General features: G+C 35.7%; 1 protein-coding gene across 5 annotated transcripts in view; it reads left to right on the top strand.

The window, feature by feature from the left end:
* Positions 1-18,083, top strand: part of REV3L (REV3 like, DNA directed polymerase zeta catalytic subunit) — a 171,305-nt gene that overhangs the window by 83,172 nt on the left and 70,050 nt on the right. For all 5 annotated transcript variants that reach the window (XR_002078270.2, XM_019443109.2, XM_053904570.1 and 2 more), the window contains exons 10-13: positions 4,508-4,627; positions 7,901-8,138; positions 11,682-11,824; positions 12,498-16,665. Coding sequence is in view for 4 of the 5 variants with exons in the window: in XM_019443109.2 (XP_019298654.2) it covers positions 4,508-4,627; positions 7,901-8,138; positions 11,682-11,824; positions 12,498-16,665 (4,669 nt within the window). In the remaining variant the exon portion in view is untranslated. The remainder of the gene's footprint in view (positions 1-4,507; positions 4,628-7,900; positions 8,139-11,681; positions 11,825-12,497; positions 16,666-18,083) is intronic.

Raw genomic sequence — 18,083 nt, forward strand, 5'->3', positions numbered from 1 at the left:
GAATGTATTTTTTCCATTGGATACTTTTTCCTGCTTTGTCAAAGATTAGTTGGCCATATATTTGTGGGTCCAATTCTGGGTTCTGTATTCCATTGGTCTACGTGTCTGTTTTTTCTGCCACTACCATACTGTCTTGATGATTACAGCTTTGTAGTAGAGGCTAAAGTCTGGGATTGTGATGCCTCCTGCTTTGGTTTTCTTTTTCAACATTACTTTGGCTATTCGGGGTCTTTTGTGGTTCCATACAAATTTTAGGATTGTTTATTCTAATGTTGAGAAGAATGCCGGTGCAATTTTGATTGGGATTGCATTGAATGTGTAGATAGCTTTGGGTGTTATTGACATTTTAACAATGTTTATTCTTTGAATCCATGAGCATGGAATCTTTTTCCATTTCTTTGTGTCTTCTTCAGTTTCTTTCATAAGTTTTCTATTGTTTTCAGCATACCGATCTTTTACATCTTTGGTTAGGTTTATTTGCACATCTTCAATTTTGATATCCATTTAACAACTTCTTTTTCCTTAATGGTTTGGTTTTTGTACCTGGTTTACAAGTCCTTTCCTACCCTGATGTAATGCAAGTGTATCCGTAAGGCTTATGTGTGCTTACAATTTGGTTTTTCACTTTTAGGTCTTCAATGCATCTGAAATGTTACTTGAATATAATAAGGATCTAATTGTATCTATTTTTCTAAATATAAATAGCTAGTTTTTCAACATATTTACTGAAAAAAATTTTATTCCCACTGAATTCTCTCACTTCAGTCATGCAGTCACATTCCCCTACGTTAATGTCACATTGCTGTAATTACTATTGACATGTAAGTGTTGATATATATCAAGGGCAGACCTTAACTTGTTCATCTTCAAAATTGTCTTATCTGCTTTTGATCTTTTTTTTTTTTTTAAGATTTTTTTTATTTCAAGTAACCTCTGCACACAACATGGGGCTCGAACTCACAACCCTGAGATCAAGACTAGTACACTCCACTGACTGAGCCAGCCAGGTGTCCCTACTCTTGATCTTTGAAAAAAAAAACAAAAAACAAAAAACTGTCCCCTATTAATTTTAGTTTCCGATTGTTCATTTCTGGGATTTTATTGAATTTATATACTGATTAATTAACATTTTTAATCTTTCTGTGTGCCAAATCATCTCCTCTATGAACATGATATATTTCTCATTTTACTAGGTCTTCTTTCGTATCTTTTAATAGAGTTTTGCCATTTTCTTTTGTAAAATTTGATATCTTTTATTAGAGATACTCCAGGTGTCTTAATTGTTGCACTTAGGAGTTTATCTTTCAAAAATCACATCTTCTAATTACTGGTATTTAGGAGCTTCACTGAACTTTTGTATGTCAGTCTTATATACAGCAACTTTTATTACCGCGAATAGTTTTTTTTAATGTTTCTTTTTATTTTGAGGGAGGGAGAGAGTGAGCATGCATGCACACACTTACGCAGGGGAGGGACAGAGAGAGAGATGGAGTGAATCCCAAGGAGGCTCCGCGTGCTGTCCGCATTGAACCGGACCTGGAATCGCACGGTCCATGAGATCATGACCTGAGCCAAAATCAGGAGCCTGATGCTTAACCGACTGAGCCACCAACACACCCTAGTACTAATAGTTTTATATGTCTTTTCTATTGGATATTTTGTGTGTAGAGTCATCATGTGTAAATAACAACTTTACTACTTCTTTTCCCATCTTCATACTTAAAATTTTTTTAATGCATTGTTTAAGAACTCTAGAATAATGCTAGTTAGAAATAATGGTCTTTTTCCTGGTTTTGAAGGGAAAGGCTTCTATATTTCATCATTAAATATGAAATTTACTACAGGATGTTGGTAGATAACTTTAATTAGGTTAATATCTCTCCTCTTTCTTTGCTATGAAGTTTAGTTTTTCAAAACTCATGAATGGGTATTAAATGAAATTTTACCAAATTTTCTGAATTTGAAATAGTCACTTTTTTTTCCCTTTTATTATCCCTCTGATAATATAGTTACATTAAAATGATTTTTATTTTCTAATGTCAAGTTATGTGTGCACTACTGAAATAACTCTTCTTTGTCATGGTGTGGTGTTTTTTGAAACATTGCTATGTCTACTTTGCTAACACTTTGTTTGGAATTTATACTTTTTGTTTTTAACCAAGAAAGATTCATACTTTGCTTCATTAAGTGAGTTGTGGAGTTTCGTTTATTTCGAACTTTTTTCAAGAATTTTAATGGTGTATAAAATTGTCAGATCACTATGTTGAAAACCTGAAACAAATATAACACATTATGTCAACTATACTGCAATTAAAAACAAAACACAATTTTTATTGGATTTGTATAATCTATTTCTTAGAGATTTGATAGATCTCATCTATAAAAACATCCAAACTGAATAGTGGGTGAATTTTGTGTTGGGACTGAAAATAGAGTGAGTGGATTTTGAACTACTAGTTCAATTTCCATAACTGTTACAAGTCTACTCAAGATTTCTATTTCTGTTTGAGTCTGGTTTTATATCATGTTTTTCCTAAGAAATTATTCATTTTATCTGATTTTTCCATGTTTTTGGTATAACGTTGTTCATAGTAATACTTTAATATCTCTCTTATTTTTGGTACTTTCACTCTTATTTCTAACATTATTTATGCCTTCTATTTTGTTTTGATCATTCTTGTCAGTCTTGTCTATTTTATTATTAACATTCTGAGAACCAGCTTTTGTTTTTACTGATCCTCTCAGTTGTCTTTTGCTTGGGGATGAGCTATTTTTCACAGTTTGTATATTTGTTCTTTTGTTTTGATGAAATACTCTTTATTAGCCCACTGTGTCCTAGGATGTGTTAAAAATATTTCTTCCTGAGGGGCACCTGGCTGGCTCAGTTGGCTAAGCATCCAACTCTTGATTTTGGCTCAGGTCATGATTTCACAGTTCGTGAGGTCAAGCCCCATATTGGGCTCTGTGCTGAGAGCGCAGAGCTTGCTTGGGATTCTCTCCCCCCCCCCCCGACCCCTCCCCACCTCATGCACATGTGAACACATGCACTCTCTCTCAAATAAATAAACTTTTAAAAAACTTTTTCCTGAAGACTTTAACTTTTTGAAAAACTGTTGAAAGCACTTAGTTTTAAGTCTGCATACCAGAAGTAGAAAAACAGAACTGTTTTCCAGTTAGCTGTAACTACATGCCCTTTTTTGCTGTAGTCTTTTTTATCCTACTACTATTTGCTTTTTATTGTTACTCTCTCTCTTTGACTAGATTATAATATGAGACTCATTTTATCTTTATTCTTTTTTTTTTTAATGTTTATTTATTTTTGAGAGAAAGAGAGAGACAGCATGAATGGGGGAGGAGCAGAGAGAGAGGGAGACACAGAATTGGAAGCAGGCTCCAGGCTCTGAGCTGTCAGCAAGGAGCCCAACGCGGGGCTTGAACTCACAAACCGTGTGATCATGACCTGAGCCGAAGCCGGACACTCAACCGACTGAGCCACCCAGGCACCCCCAATTTTATCTTTATTCTTAAAATTATTGAATCCCTTTGTACAATTAGACTTATAAAAATCAAATGTTGAAAAAAATTTTTATATTTTTTTATTTTTTTATTTTTATTTTTTTTTGGTGTTGTGAAACCGTTTTGAGTTCTTTTTTTTTTTTTTTAGTATATGAAATTTATTGTCAAATTGGTTTCCATACAACACCCAGTGCTCATCCCAAAAGGTGCCCTCCTCAATACCCATCACCCACCCTCCACTCCCTCCCACCCCCCATCAACCCTCAGTTTGTTCTCAGTTTTTAAGAGTCTCTTATGCTTTGGCTCTCTTCCACTCTAACCTCTTTTTTTTTTTTTTTCCTTCCCCTCCCCCATGGGTTTCTGTTAAGTTTCTCAGGATCCACATAAGAGTGAAACCATATGGTATCTGTCTTTGTCTGTATGGCTCATTTCACTTAGCATAACACTCTCCAGTTCCATCCATGTTGCTACAAAAGGCCATATTTCATTCTTTCTCATTGCCACGTAGTACTCTATTGTGTATATAAACCACAGTTTTTTTATCCATTCATCAGTTGATGGACATTTAGGCTCTGAAAGAAATTTTTAGATCATGAGTTGAAAGCTGAAAAGTGTAAAATTTACAGTTTTAAGCCATAGAGAATAAAGAATTGTATTACACTTTTCCCTTTGTATATTTTAATTTGCAATGATTTTTATCAGAGTAATATAACTGTACAAGCTGGGTAGGATTAATGAGATTGTAAATATTTAGTGAATTACAGATTCAAGGTCCTTGTTTATTTCTTTTTTTTTTTTAATCCACGTGACTAAATATTCCTGTGGCTTTTACTAAGTTTTATTATGTTTTTATTTAACATATATATCACTAATGCCTCAAATTTTTAAATAGGTTTGCATTGTCATGTTTCCTAATTTGCACAAATTCTTAACAATAAATTTTAGATTTAAGCCATTGCTTTAATGTTTTTGTATTTTTTGTCATCTTAAGGTCACACTATACACAAAGTGGAGGAAGCTCTTATTAATGAAGAAGCAATTTTGAACCTCATGGAAAATAGTCAGACTTTTCAGCCTTTGACCCAAAGACTGAATGAGTCACCAGTTTTCTGTAAGTAATGATTCTACCACAAATTTTCAGTATTTTAATCAATGAAAGTATGTATGTGAGGGGGGATTTTTCCTTTGGTTTAAAGAGGTTAATGTTGCATGTTCAGTAAATCCTTATTGTAAGTATAAAAATGAAGCCTTGAATTAAATGAAGTAGCTACACAGCTTTTCCTAAAAAAACAATTGTGAAAGAAAAGAATTCCTTTCCTTTCTTTTTTTTTTTTTTTTTTTTTTTAAGTTTATTTTGAGAGGGAGAGAAAGCACATGTCGGGGAGGGACAGTGGGGGGGGTGGGCAGTGAGAGAGAGAGAGAGAGAGAGAGAGAGAGAGAGAGAGAATGAATCCCAAGAGGGCTCCGCACTGTCAGCATGGAGCCTGACACTGGGCTTAAACCATGAACTATGAGATCATGACCTGAGCCAAAGTCAGACGCTTAACTGACTGAGTCACCCAGGTGCCCCCACCCCCACTTCCCTTTTTTTTTTTTAACTTCACTTTGGTTGGAGAACAGCCATATTGTTTTAGGGGGAAAATGCATTCATTTTGAATTCAAAATTCTCCACAAAGTTTAGTACATAATTAAATACCATAATCGAGTCTTCCTTTGTGAGTATCAGAAATTTCCTGAACAATTCTTTTTGAGTCATTAGTTTTTGGCTAGTATAGAACATGACAGTTATTTCTGTGTGTTTTTGCATTTCCCTAGATGCATTTTCATTAGCATCATAAGGCATTTGCTAGATTTCATTTCATTAATTTAGTCGAAATTACTGCCATCTTGTTCAGAAATTTATTTAAAATTTCATTATGGGGCATTGGGTGGCTCAGTTGGTTAAGTGTCAGGCTCTTAATTTTGGCTCAGGTCATGATCAAGCCCCACATTGGGCTCTGCACTCTCCTGCTTGAGATTCTCTCTTTCCTTCTATCTCTGTCCCTCCCCTGCTCATGCCCTTGCACTCGCTCTGTCTCTCAAAAATAAACATTAGGGGCGCCTGGGTGGCGCAGTCGGTTAAGCGTCCGACTTCAGCCAGGTCACGATCTCGCAGTCCGTGAGTTCGAGCCCCGCGTCAGGCTCTGGGCTGATGGCTCGGAGCCTGGAGCCTGTTTCCGATTCTGCGTCTCCCTCTCTCTCTGCCCCTCCCCCGTTCATGCTCTGTCTGTCTCTGTCCCAAAAATAAATAAAAAACGTTGAAAAAAAAAATTAAAAAAAAAAAAAACATTAAATTAAAATTTCATTGCAGAAAGTGATATGTCATTGAGTTTGATGCCTCTTGTTTTGCTTGGTGTCATGATTTTATGTTTCTTTTATTGTGAACTTTGTATTTTTTCCATTCTTACTGTATCAAATGAGAGATGGCATCAGTTGTGTTCCCAGCTTTCTACAGTGTCCTCTGTTATCTTCATTTTCATTCGAATGGAACACAAATTGACTAGGACCAGTTCCAAAATTATTGTACACAGTCATATTTCAAGAACAATTTAGACAAGAGTAGGAAACTTTCTTCTTTTATAAATGAATGGCATATCAAGAAAGAAATGATCCAAAGAAAAAATAGGCAGCTAAAAGAGAGGAACACAAAGAAAATGAAAGAATTGAAAAAAAGAGTGAGAGAGGTATATCCTTATTTCATTACATTAGGCAAATAAAATGTATCATTAGTAGATAAATTCCACCTTGCCCTAAGCTTGGAATTTATGTGTTAGTCACAAATGCATTCTCTGTGTTAGTCAAAGAAGTGCAAGTCAAATATCTGTAGTTCATTTGGTAATACTAGTCTTGTTTTTAAGAATGAGACAGGAAAAATGGATTGCAGTTCTAGGTTTAAGAAAGATTTTTGCCAAACTGGCTTTTGCAAGCAAATATCTTTTATTTTGGCCTTATGTTTGGTAGCGTATGTGAACCAATTTCTTTAATGTCAGTGAAGAAAACCTGAAACCTGGTATTTTAGTAAATAGGGAGTATATTATCTCATTTGACAGAGAAAAAAGTTATGTATTAGCTTCGAGCAAACCTCCATCTTCATGGTCTTTTTTTTTAATAATAGCTTTTATTGAAATATTTCACATAACCATAAAATTTACCTTCTGGTGTGTACAGTGAATTTTATCATGTTCACAGAGTTATGCAACCATTACCACTATCAACCCAGGACATTTTTAGCACCCCCCCCCCAAAAAAAACCCATAACCATTAGCAGTTACTTCTCATTCTTTCCTCCTCTCAGCTCTTGACAACCACTGATCTATTTTCTCCTTCACCGGATTTACCAATTTTGGTTATTTCATATAAATGGAAATCATGTAACTTTTGTTGGTGGTTTCTTCCACTTAGCATAATGTTTTTAGGTTTCATCCAAGTTGTAGCATGTGTCAGTACTTCATTCCTTTTCACTACTGAAGAATATTCCATCATAAGGATGTAACATCGTTCATTTATCCATTCGTAGGATGATGGATATGTGAGTCGTTTCCATTTTGTTTGGCAGTTATGAATAATGCTGCTGTGGTTATTCATGTGTTTTTGTGTGGACGTATGTTTTTAGTTATCTTGGGTATATATCAAGAGTGGAATTTCTGTATCTTATGGTAACTGTGTAACATCTTGAGGATCCATCAAGCTTTTTTCCAAAGCTGCTGCACCATTTTACACTGATCAACAGTGTGGAAAGGTTCTAATTTCTTTACTCCCTTGCCAGTACTTATGGTTTGTCTTTGATTTGGCAACCCTAGTACATATGAAGTGGCATCCTCATATGGCATCATTGTAGTCTTCAAGGTTTTTAAAATAATGTCATTAACCACTTAAAAGCTTTCTTGTGTTGTTCAACTGCAGGTTTCATTTGTCTATCCTGTGAGCTAAATAAAACTTAAGTGAGGATAAGATGTTCACATGTATTGTTTTTAAGGCACTTCTTGCTTAGCATCAATCATACATTTATTACATATTTTATGTTTGAACACTAGTGACTGGATGTTGTTTAGTGCTCCTCAAGCTTACTTGTGCAGTAACAGTTTGGGCAGCTTGTTAAATGCAGATTCCTGGGCCCTACCTCAGAAATTCTGATTCCTTAGATATAGGATGGGGTCTGGGAAGACACAAAATCATTCCAGTGCAAGTAGTCCAAAGACATCACACTTTGATAAAAGAGCTACATCAACAAAGAAGTCAGCTGTATTCTTTCAGTATGTGCCAGTATCTGTGATTTTGTTGTTTTATAACCGATCTGAATTCTGTTGAAAAGTTATTTGTTGGTGATGCTTCACTTGTTTTATAGTGGACAGTAGTCCTGATGAGGCTCTGGTACATCTTCTTGCTGGTTTGGAAAATGATGGATATCAGGCAGGAAGAAATAGGATGCCATCACAACGTCATTTCTTTGGAAACCCTAAAAATTCCCAAAATAGTGATGATGAAGAAAATGAACCACAGATTGAAAAAGAGGAAATGGAGCTTAGTTTGGTGATGTCTCAGAGATGGGACAGCAATATTGAAGAACCTTGTGCCAAAAAGAGGTAACGTTTTAGTTATTTCCATTACTTTAATAATTTCCTATTGTCATTATCACTCTCCTTTAATTAGAAATTATTATTTACTATTATTCGTAATGTTAAATACTTTACAAACTAATAGTCTTCTTTTAAATCCCTTTAAAGTAGTGCTTTGTTTTTCATGTGGCATAAGCTTCATATTCTAAGCAAAATAAAAGCTACATTTAAAAAGATTAAATCTAAGTGGGGATTTTTGGCAGTTTTATTGAGATATAATTATCCTACATCACTGTATGAGTTCCAGTTGTACAGCATAAAGGTTTGACTTACATACATTGTGAAATGATTACCAGAATAAGTTTAGTTAATATGCATCATCTCAGATAGATACAGTAAAAAGAAATGGGGGGAGGGGAGGAAACAAATGTTTCTTCTTTTAATAAGAACTCTCAGGATTTACTCTAACAACTTTCCTCTTTATCATACAGGAGTGGTAACTATAGCCACCATGTTGTATATTACATCCCTAGTACTTATCTTATAACTGTAAGTTTGTACCTTTTGACCACCTTCCTTCAATTCCCATTTCCCCTATAAACCTAAATTACAGAAGTCATCTGTTTATATATGTGTGGATCATAAATGGGACAAAGTAGAAGGCCTCCTTCTCTCTGAATTTGGGGAAAAAGAATACCTTCTGAGAGTTAAACTGTTAATGGGTTGGAGTTACAGTTATAGGGTCAGCTTGAAAATAAGAAAAAGCTTTTAGGCCTGATTAGACTGAAGGAATTAAATATTAAAAATAAAAGAGTCTCAGAAACAGACACTGATATTCTGGCTCATTTCTCAAGCTAAATGAATAAGATGGCTGAATGCATAAGATAGTTTTCCACATCAGTCTCTCTCTTTTTTTTAATGTCTATTCATTTTTGAAAGACAGAGTGTGAGCAGGGTAGGGGCAGAGAGAGAGAGAGGGAGACACAGAATCCGAAGCAGGCTCCAGGCTCTGAGCTGTCAACCCAGAGCCCAACGTGGTGCTTGAACCCACGAACTGCAAGATCGTGACCTGAGAAGAAGTCGGTGCTCAACCAGCTGAGCCACTCAGGTGCCCCCACATCAGTCTCTTGTGAGCCTGATTGCTTTGAGTTGTATCTCTGTATGTAGAAAAAGATTAGGCTTCTGAGACTGAAACACTGAGTATGCCTCTCCTTTAAAGTTATGTAGACAGTACTAAAACCTCCAAACTCTTTTGTTTGAAATTTTCACCCTCAAAGCCATTATTGAAGGGTGGAAGAGATTAATCCATAAATATTAAATATACATGTAAGATTTCCTCTAGTTTCTCAACACTACTTAAAAATAAAATTTCTGGCCCCTTGTTATCTGGGTGTATATCAGAATCCTTTCTTCTATATTTTCAAACTGTGTTCCTACAAAGAATTCCATTTTCATTCTATGAGTAGAAAATTCCAAACCTGCGTAATATTATTTTATACTTTTCCTAGCTTAATGTATTCAGCTCCCTTTGCTGTGACAGTTATAAATCATTCAGAGACTCAGCCCTTGACCTTTGAAGAACTAATGCTACCTGGTCCAGACAGAATCAGTGTTTGATTTCCTGAATCAATTCTGTGAAAACCATGCCCAAGTCAACCTTGGGAAAACAAAACCTTTCATTTCATAATATTTAATAAACATTTCATAAATGCATATTAGATAGAGATTGAAAAATAGAAGTATGGTGTCTAGAAAAAGACTCATTCAATTCTCTTGTATAGTGGATGTTCTATTCTGCCCTGAATACCATATTTTAAGAATCCTGAGAAAGTAAAGAGAAAAAAGAGGAAGAAAAGGAAGGATCTGTGAACATACACTTTTAAAGAGCAGTGACAAGGGGCACCTGGTGGCTCAGTCAGATGAATGTCCAACTCTTGATTTTGGCTCAGGTCATGATCTCATATTTGTGAGATCAAGCCCCAAGTTGGACTCCGTGCTATGCGTAGAGCCTGCTTAGGATTCTCTTTTCTCTTTCTCTACCCCTACCCTACTCACGCTCTCTCTCTTTTGGAATAAATAAATAAACATCCTTAAAAAATAGGGGCACTTGAGTGGCTTAGTCAGTTGAGCGTCCCACTTCGGCTCAGGTCATGATCTCATGGTTCGTGAGTTTGAGCCCTGCATCGGGCTCTGTGCTAGCAGCTCAGAGCCTGGAACTTGCTTCAGATTCTGTCTCCTTCTCTCTGCCCCTCCCCCACTCATGCTCTCTCTCTCTCTCAAAAATAAACATTTAAAAAAAAAAACAGTACGAAGAATAGATGTTTGGTCTAATTAGGAATTATGGGGCAAATGATAAATGCCTTCAAATATTTTAAAGGTTATCATGTGAAATATAGCATAGATAGGCTACGTATAGCAACACCAGACAAAAACAGGAATAATGTATGGAAATTGGAAAGTTTTGTGTAATATAGGAAGAAAATCACTAAAAATTAACAGTGGAAAAGATTAATTACCCTGTGAGACAGCAAGCTCCTTAAACTGAGAATGCAAAACTGGAGGTTTTAGCATCTATTAAAAATAAGGTTTTTGAGTAGAAAATTGGACCAGATGACCTCTAATAATTCTTTCAGCTCCTAAGAAAGTGACTTTAGGACAAATTGTGATTTGGTAAAGGCTTAATGGAAAATCTGTTCTGTGTATAATTAAGGGACATTTTCAAATTTTTGAGACAAGAGAAAGAAAAACTTAGGTATAGATAGAAAGTAAGTTTGCCCATCCGAATAGAAGGGAAAATATCAAGCCTAGGACCTAGTGAAAAAATTTTAATCAATAAAAGATGAAGTCATTCTGGATTTCACAGCCCATCTGAATTCCTTATTAACCCTCTTTACAGCCACTGCTGGGATTGACCCAACACCTTTACCACTTCCTAGCCTCTCTCTGATCCCTGTTGTTTTCTCTTTCAACCTGACCTGCGTACCCCCTTGCTTACCTCTTTGTTCGTTTCCAGTTCACAGTATAGAGATTGTATATTTGTGGAGACTTCTTAAAATATGCTGAGATTCCACCTTTTTTAGATGTTACTGGGTTCTCACCCATGCTGTTATATGTGTATATTTAATGATAGGATGAAGGGGAGAATATATGGAAGAACATAATTTAGGGGTGCCAGGGTGGCTCAGTTGGTTAAACATCAGACTCTTGATCTTATTTCAGGTCTTGATCTTAAGGTCATGAGTTCAAGCCCCGTGTTGGGCTCTATGCTGGGTTTTGTGAAGCCTATTTAAAAACAAAAAACATGATTAGATATGATCATCTAGGATATTACAGAGCTTGGATACAGAAATGATGTTGTCCTGTAGCTCACATGAAAAGGATTTTAAGTCTATCTGCAATAACTTTTTATAGGACGTGATACTAAAGCAAAATAAATCTGCTTTTATTTTTAAAGTTACAATTTTCAGATCTTTTTAGTTTTATTATTATAGCATCACATTAGGCAGCTGTTCGAATCTGACATGCTTTTTTCTATGATCGTACTCACTAGCGAATCTTAATATTCTCTAGATCACTGTGTAGAAATAACCATAGAAGCTCAACTGAAGAAGATGATTCGTCTTCAGAAGAAGAAATGGAATGGAGTAATAACAGTTTGCTTCTAGCCAATCTTTCTATACCTCAGTTAGATGGAACTGCAGATGAAAATAGTGGTAAGTAAACTGATACACTATGAGCATTTCATTACGTAGGGGCTAAATATGTATTTGATTTTAAAACTGTAATCAGACTTTCTTATGAAATTGGCTAACTGTGAGGCTCTGACAGTACTGTTACGTTTTGTCCTGCAAGATTTTTTGTTTGAGTATGTAGATATGTGATTCTTTCTCATTTCTAAGAGGATAACATTTGTAAATCACTGATTTAAAGTTTCATAAACTTTAATCAGTTGACCATGTTAACATTTAAGTAGCATAAGAAACTGCAAGAAATATGCTCAGATGTTAACTAACGAATTTAAATAAAAACTTGAAAAAAAAGAAATAGCTTATTTGAAGTGATAATGCAAAGAAGCATATTGCTTAAGGAAAAATTTTCAAGATGACTGTATTTTTCCCTATTCCCCAAAAAGGCACTGAATATGAATATAATTTATTTCTGATCAAAGGAATATATGTTTAAAATAATGACTAATAATCAAGTATGGCTGCCTCTTGATTATTTAGATTGAGTTATTATCCTAATGATAGGAACAACCTTTTTGTTGAGACAACCATTTTAAGCATAGAAAATTTCATACAATTTCTTTCATGGTGATAGCATGGGAAAAGATCTTAAAAATTAAAAGCACGGAGGTGAAATAAATTCTTTTTTCCCCCATTTCAGACAATCCATTGAACAACGAAAATTCTAGAACTCACTCTTCTGTGATTGCAACGAGCAAGCTATCAGTAAAACCTTCCATCTTTCACAAAGATGCTGCTACATTAGAACCCCCATCTTCTGCTAAGATTACCTTTCAGTGTAAACACACAAGTGCCCTTTCTTCCCATGTTTTAAACAAGGAAGATTTAATTGAAGACCTCCCACAGCCAAACAATATAGAAAAATGTCTAGATCATTCAGTTGCTTCTTTTACAAATGAAAGCACTTACTCTATGAAATACCCTGGATCTTTAAGCAGTTCTGTCCATTCAGAAAACTCTCATAAAGAAAGTAGTAAGAAAGATATCCTCCCAGTATCTTCCTGTGAAAGTAGTATTTTTGATTATGAAGAAGATATCCCATCTGTTACAAGACAAGTACCAAGTAGAAAGTATACAAACATTAGAAAAATTGATAAGGATGCCCCTTTTATCCATATGAACCGTCATAGTAGTGAAAGTACATTGGGCAAAAATTCTTTCAACTTTTCTGACCTTAGTCATTCAAAAAGTAAATTATCCTCTGAAGGAAATGAAAAAGGAAACAGCACAGCTCTGAATAGTTTATTCCCTTCATCATTAACTGAAAATTGTGAATTGCTATCATGCTCAGGAGAGAATAGAACTATGGTACATTCTCTTGATAGCATTGCTGATGAAAGTGGGCTAAATAAACTTAAAATTAGATATGAAGAGTTTCAAGAACATAAAACTGAAAAGCCAAGCCTCAGCCAGCAAGCAGCACATTATATGTTTTTTCCCAGTGTTGTTCTTTCTAACTGTCTCAGTAGACCACAGAAACTCTCGCCTGTAACATACAAACTACAATCCAGCAGTAAACAGTCCCGATTAAAAATAAATAAAAAGAAGCTTATAGGTCATCAAGAGACTTCTACCAAAACTAGTGAAACTGTATCCACAAAAGATAATTGTATACAAAATAATCCCTGTAATAGTAATCCTGAGAAGGATAATGTATTGGCCAATGATTTAATTAAAGTCACTCGTGGAGCTTTTGAAAATAAAACCCCCACAGACGGTTTTATAGACTGTCACTTTGGAGATGGAACCTTAGAAACTGAGCAGTCCTTTGGATTGTATGGAAATAAATATACACTGAGAGCGAAACGCAAGGTGAATTATGAGACTGAAGATAGTGAGTCAAGTTTTGTAACACACAACTCAAAAATTAGCCTACCTCATCCTATGGAAATTGGTGAAAGTTTAGATGGAACTCTCAAATCTCGAAAACGAAGAAAAATGTCTAAAAAGTTGCCCCCTGTCATCATAAAATATATTATTATTAATAGATTTAGAGGGAGAAAAAATATGCTTGTGAAGCTAGGAAAAATAGACTCTAAAGAAAAACAAGTTATATTGACAGAGGAAAAAATGGAACTATATAAAAAGCTTGCACCTTTGAAGGATTTTTGGCCAAAAGTTCCTGACTCCCCTGCAACCAAATATCCCATTTATCCACTAACACCAAAGAAAAGTCACAGAAGAAAATCAAAACATAAGTCTGCAAAGAAAAAAACTGGTAAGCAACAAAGGACAAATAGTGAAAATATTAAAAGAACTTTGTCTTTCAGGAGAAAACGGTCACATGCTATCCTGTCTCCTCCCTCACCATCCTACAATGCTGAAACCGAAGACTGTGACTTGAATTATAGTGACGTTATGTCTAAACTAGGTTTTCTTTCTGAGAGAAGCACAAGTCCCATAAATTCTTCTCCCCCTCGCTGCTGGTCTCCCACAGATCCAAGAGCTGAAGAAATGATGGCTGCTGCAGATAAAGAAGCAATGCTTTTTAAGGGTCCTAATGCATGTAATAACAAGACTGTTAATTCTCGTATGGAAAAAAATAGTCGAGCAAGAGCGCAGGTTAAGAAATCCAAAACTAAGCTTGTTAATCCTTCTGTAGTTACTAAGAAAAGGAACAAACGAAATCAGACAAATAAATTAGGAGATGATGGAAAAAAGAAACCGAGAGCAAAACAGAAACAAAAAACAAATGAGAAAGGTATGTCAAGAAAGCACATAATGAAAGATGAAAAAATTAAGTCTCAGTCTGGTGCTGAAGTTAAGTTTGTGCTGAAACATCAGAATGTGTCTGAGACCTCAAATAGTTCTGGAGGCTCTCAACTACTTTTTAAACAGAAAGATGTGTCACTAATGAGCTCTGCTGTAGATCATCCCCTTTCTGCTCCCCTGCCCACTGGAATTCATGCACAACAGAATTTATCTGGCTGCTTTTCTTCTTTCTTAGAAAGCAAGAAGCCTGATTTACAATCAGGCTTCCCCAGCTCACGAGATGATTTGCATTCATCAGTTGTTTGTAGTTCTTTGGGACCTGGAATCTCAAAAATTAATGTCCAGAGGTCTCACAATCAAAGTGCTATGTTTACTCTAAAGGAATCAACTTTGATTCAAAAAAACATATTTGATCTTTCCAACCATTTATCTCAGGTAGCCCAGAATACACAGATATCTTCGGGTATAATGTCTCCAAAGACGGAAGAGAATGCAAATACACAAAAAAACTATTTGTCATCCATCGGAAAGTTAAATGAATATCGTAATTCTTTAGACTCAAAGCCAGACCAGGCATATGCCCCTAACTTTTTGCATTGCAAAGACAGTCAGCAGCAGATTGTGTGCATGGCAGAACAGTCAAAGCACAGTGAAACTTGTACTCCAGGAAATGCATCTTCAGAGGAAAGCCAAATGCCTAATAATTGCTTTGTAACTTCTTTGAGAAGTCCAATCAAACAAATAGCATGGGAGCAAAAACAAAGGGGCTTTATTTTAGATATGTCAAATTTTAAACCTGAAAGGGTAAAACAGAGGTCATTGTCAGAAGCAATTTCACAAACCAAAGCACTTTCTCAGTGTAAAAGTCGAAATGTGTCAACACCTTCAGCATTTGGTGAAGGCCAGTCTGGACTGGCAGTTCTAAAAGAATTGTTACAGAAGAGACAGCAAAAAGCACAAAATGCAAATATTATGCAAGACCCATCATCTAGTAAACCTCAACCAAACAAAAATATTTCTGGCTCCCTTGAGCAAAACAAAACAATTAAACGAACACGATCAGTAACATCTTCAAGAAAACCTCGAACTCCTAGAAGTACAAAACCTAAAGAAAAAATTCCCAAACTTCTTAAAGTAGACTCTCTCAATTTACAGAACTCTGGCCAGGTGGATAACTCTCTATCGGATGACAGTCCCATCTTTTTTTCAGATCCAGGTTTTGAGAGTTGTTATTCACTTGAAGATAGCTTGTCTCCTGAACATAATTATAATTTTGATATTAATGCAATAGGTCAAACTGGATTTTGTAGCTTTTATTCTGGAAGTCAGTTTGTCCCTGCTGATCAGAATTTGCCACAGAAGTTCCTAAGTGATGCAGTTCAGGATCTTTTCCCAGGACAAACGATAGAAAAAAGTGAGTTTTTAAGTCATGATAACCAGAAGTGTGATGAAGACAAAAAACATCATGCCTCAGACTCAACCTCATGGATTAGATCAGGTACGCTAAGTCCTGAACTATTTGAGAAGTCATCCGTAGATAGCAATGAGAATCATCGCCACAACCAGTGGAAAAGTAGCTTTCATCCTCTAACAGCTCGCTCTAATTCAATAATGGATTCTTTCTGTGTCCAGCAGACAGAGGACTGTCTGAACGAAAAATCCAGATTGAATAGAAGTTCAGTAAGCAAAGAAGTGTTTCTTAGCTTCTCACAGCCAGGCACTTCAGACTGGATTCAAGGTCATACCAGAAAAGAGATGCAACAGTCTCTTGACTCAGTCAGTGCCTCTTTTACTACAATACTATCCTCCCCTGATGGTGAACTTGTGGATGCAGCCTCTGAAGATTTAGAATTGTATGTTTCAAGAAACAATGATATATTGACACCAACTCCTGATAGTTCACCAAGGTCTACCAGCTCTCCCTCACAATCTAAAAATGGCAGTTTTACCCCTCGAACTGCTCACATTTTGAAGCCACTTATGTCCCCGCCAAGTAGGGAAGAAATTATGGCAACTTTGTTGGATCATGATCTTTCAGAAACTATTTACCAGGAACCATTTTGCAGCAATCCTTCTGATGTACCAGAAAGGCCCAGGTAATCAGAATTATTTTTTCCCTTTGAGTCACTCTGTATATTGTAGCGAGTATAACGTTGGTACCTGAATGCTAATTTTCTGGCTGTAATACTGGATTTATAAGCAAATCATTGTAAAAGCTATTCATAATTGTGGACTCCTGAGAAAATTCACAAACTAGCTGGATGGTTGCCTCTTGAGAACTTTAAGTTGAAGAGTATTGGTCTTGGGTCTATTAACATTGTGTCAACCTTAAGGATTAGAGATGCAGAGGCTCACTGTGACTTGATACCAGATTAAGAAGGATGTCATAATACTTGAAAAGTATATTTATCATTTTAAAAATGCTATTTGTTTCTCAAAAGTGTAACTTTATAATTTTAAAAGAACTTTATTTTTTAAAAGTGAAAATGAGCATACATATGTTTTAAGTACTTTTATGATATATCTAAATGAAGATTAAGTTGTTTGTACTATATATCTCTTTCTTTTCACGTTGCCAACATCTTCAATCATACTGTTACTACTGTTAGTTTGTATAGTTATTAGGGTGCAAGATAGACTTCAGTTCCTCTTATTCCTCCTTTTTTTTTTTTTTTAAAGAATCTCCAGAGAAGCAGTAGACGGATACACACACACACGCACGTGCGCGCGCACACACACACACACACACACACACAGCCGATAGCAAAATGCAAAGGAATCAGTATTGGTTTATTTATTAACCAGTAAAGTAGGTATTGTGTATTACTTGCATCACCCAGGTAGAATATAACTGATAGGGGCTAAGTTGGAGAATATGACTTAATCCATGTGGTTTAAGTGTTGACTTTGGGTCCTACCTACCTGTGTCTTGATTCCATTTACCTAACCAGTTGCAAGAAGAGGCAATTCTTTTCAGCCATTCAGTCAGAAGCAGAGGAGGTTGGCTAGGACTGCAGAGGCCCACTTGGCTTAGTCTAAATGATGGGAAGAGATAGGAAGAGTCCGCTATATACACTAACCTGACCATGTTAGTAAAAGCACCATGTTCTTGACTCTAGTAAAAAAGACACAGTGAATGCCAGACTTTTACCGTCCAGATCAGCAATAACTCCTGCAGGAGTCCGTTTAAGAAAGGGTTGAGAAAAAGTGATCAGAAATATAGGGTAGAAGTTTCCTCTAAAGACTTGAAGTGGGAGACAGAAAATTTCCTTCCCACCCTTCCTAATACAGTTTTAGTTTTGTTTTGCTTTGCTTAGTTCCCATATGTGGTCTTTTAACATGAATGGGACTCTTTCTCTTTGTTTCACTGCCAGAATGTATGAATATCTGTTTCTTACACATTAGTTTCCATCATATGAGGGGCTTTGGCTTTATAGGTGGTAAATATGGTATATTTTTAATTGAACTATTTTTTCTGTCTCAGCCTTACTTACACATCTAGTTTTTAGTTCTC

The sequence above is a fragment of the Panthera pardus genome, unplaced genomic scaffold (genome assembly GCF_024362965.1).
Source record: "Panthera pardus isolate Hobbes unplaced genomic scaffold, ASM2436296v1 HiC_scaffold_17, whole genome shotgun sequence".
NCBI classification, from domain to species: Eukaryota; Metazoa; Chordata; class Mammalia; order Carnivora; family Felidae; genus Panthera; species Panthera pardus.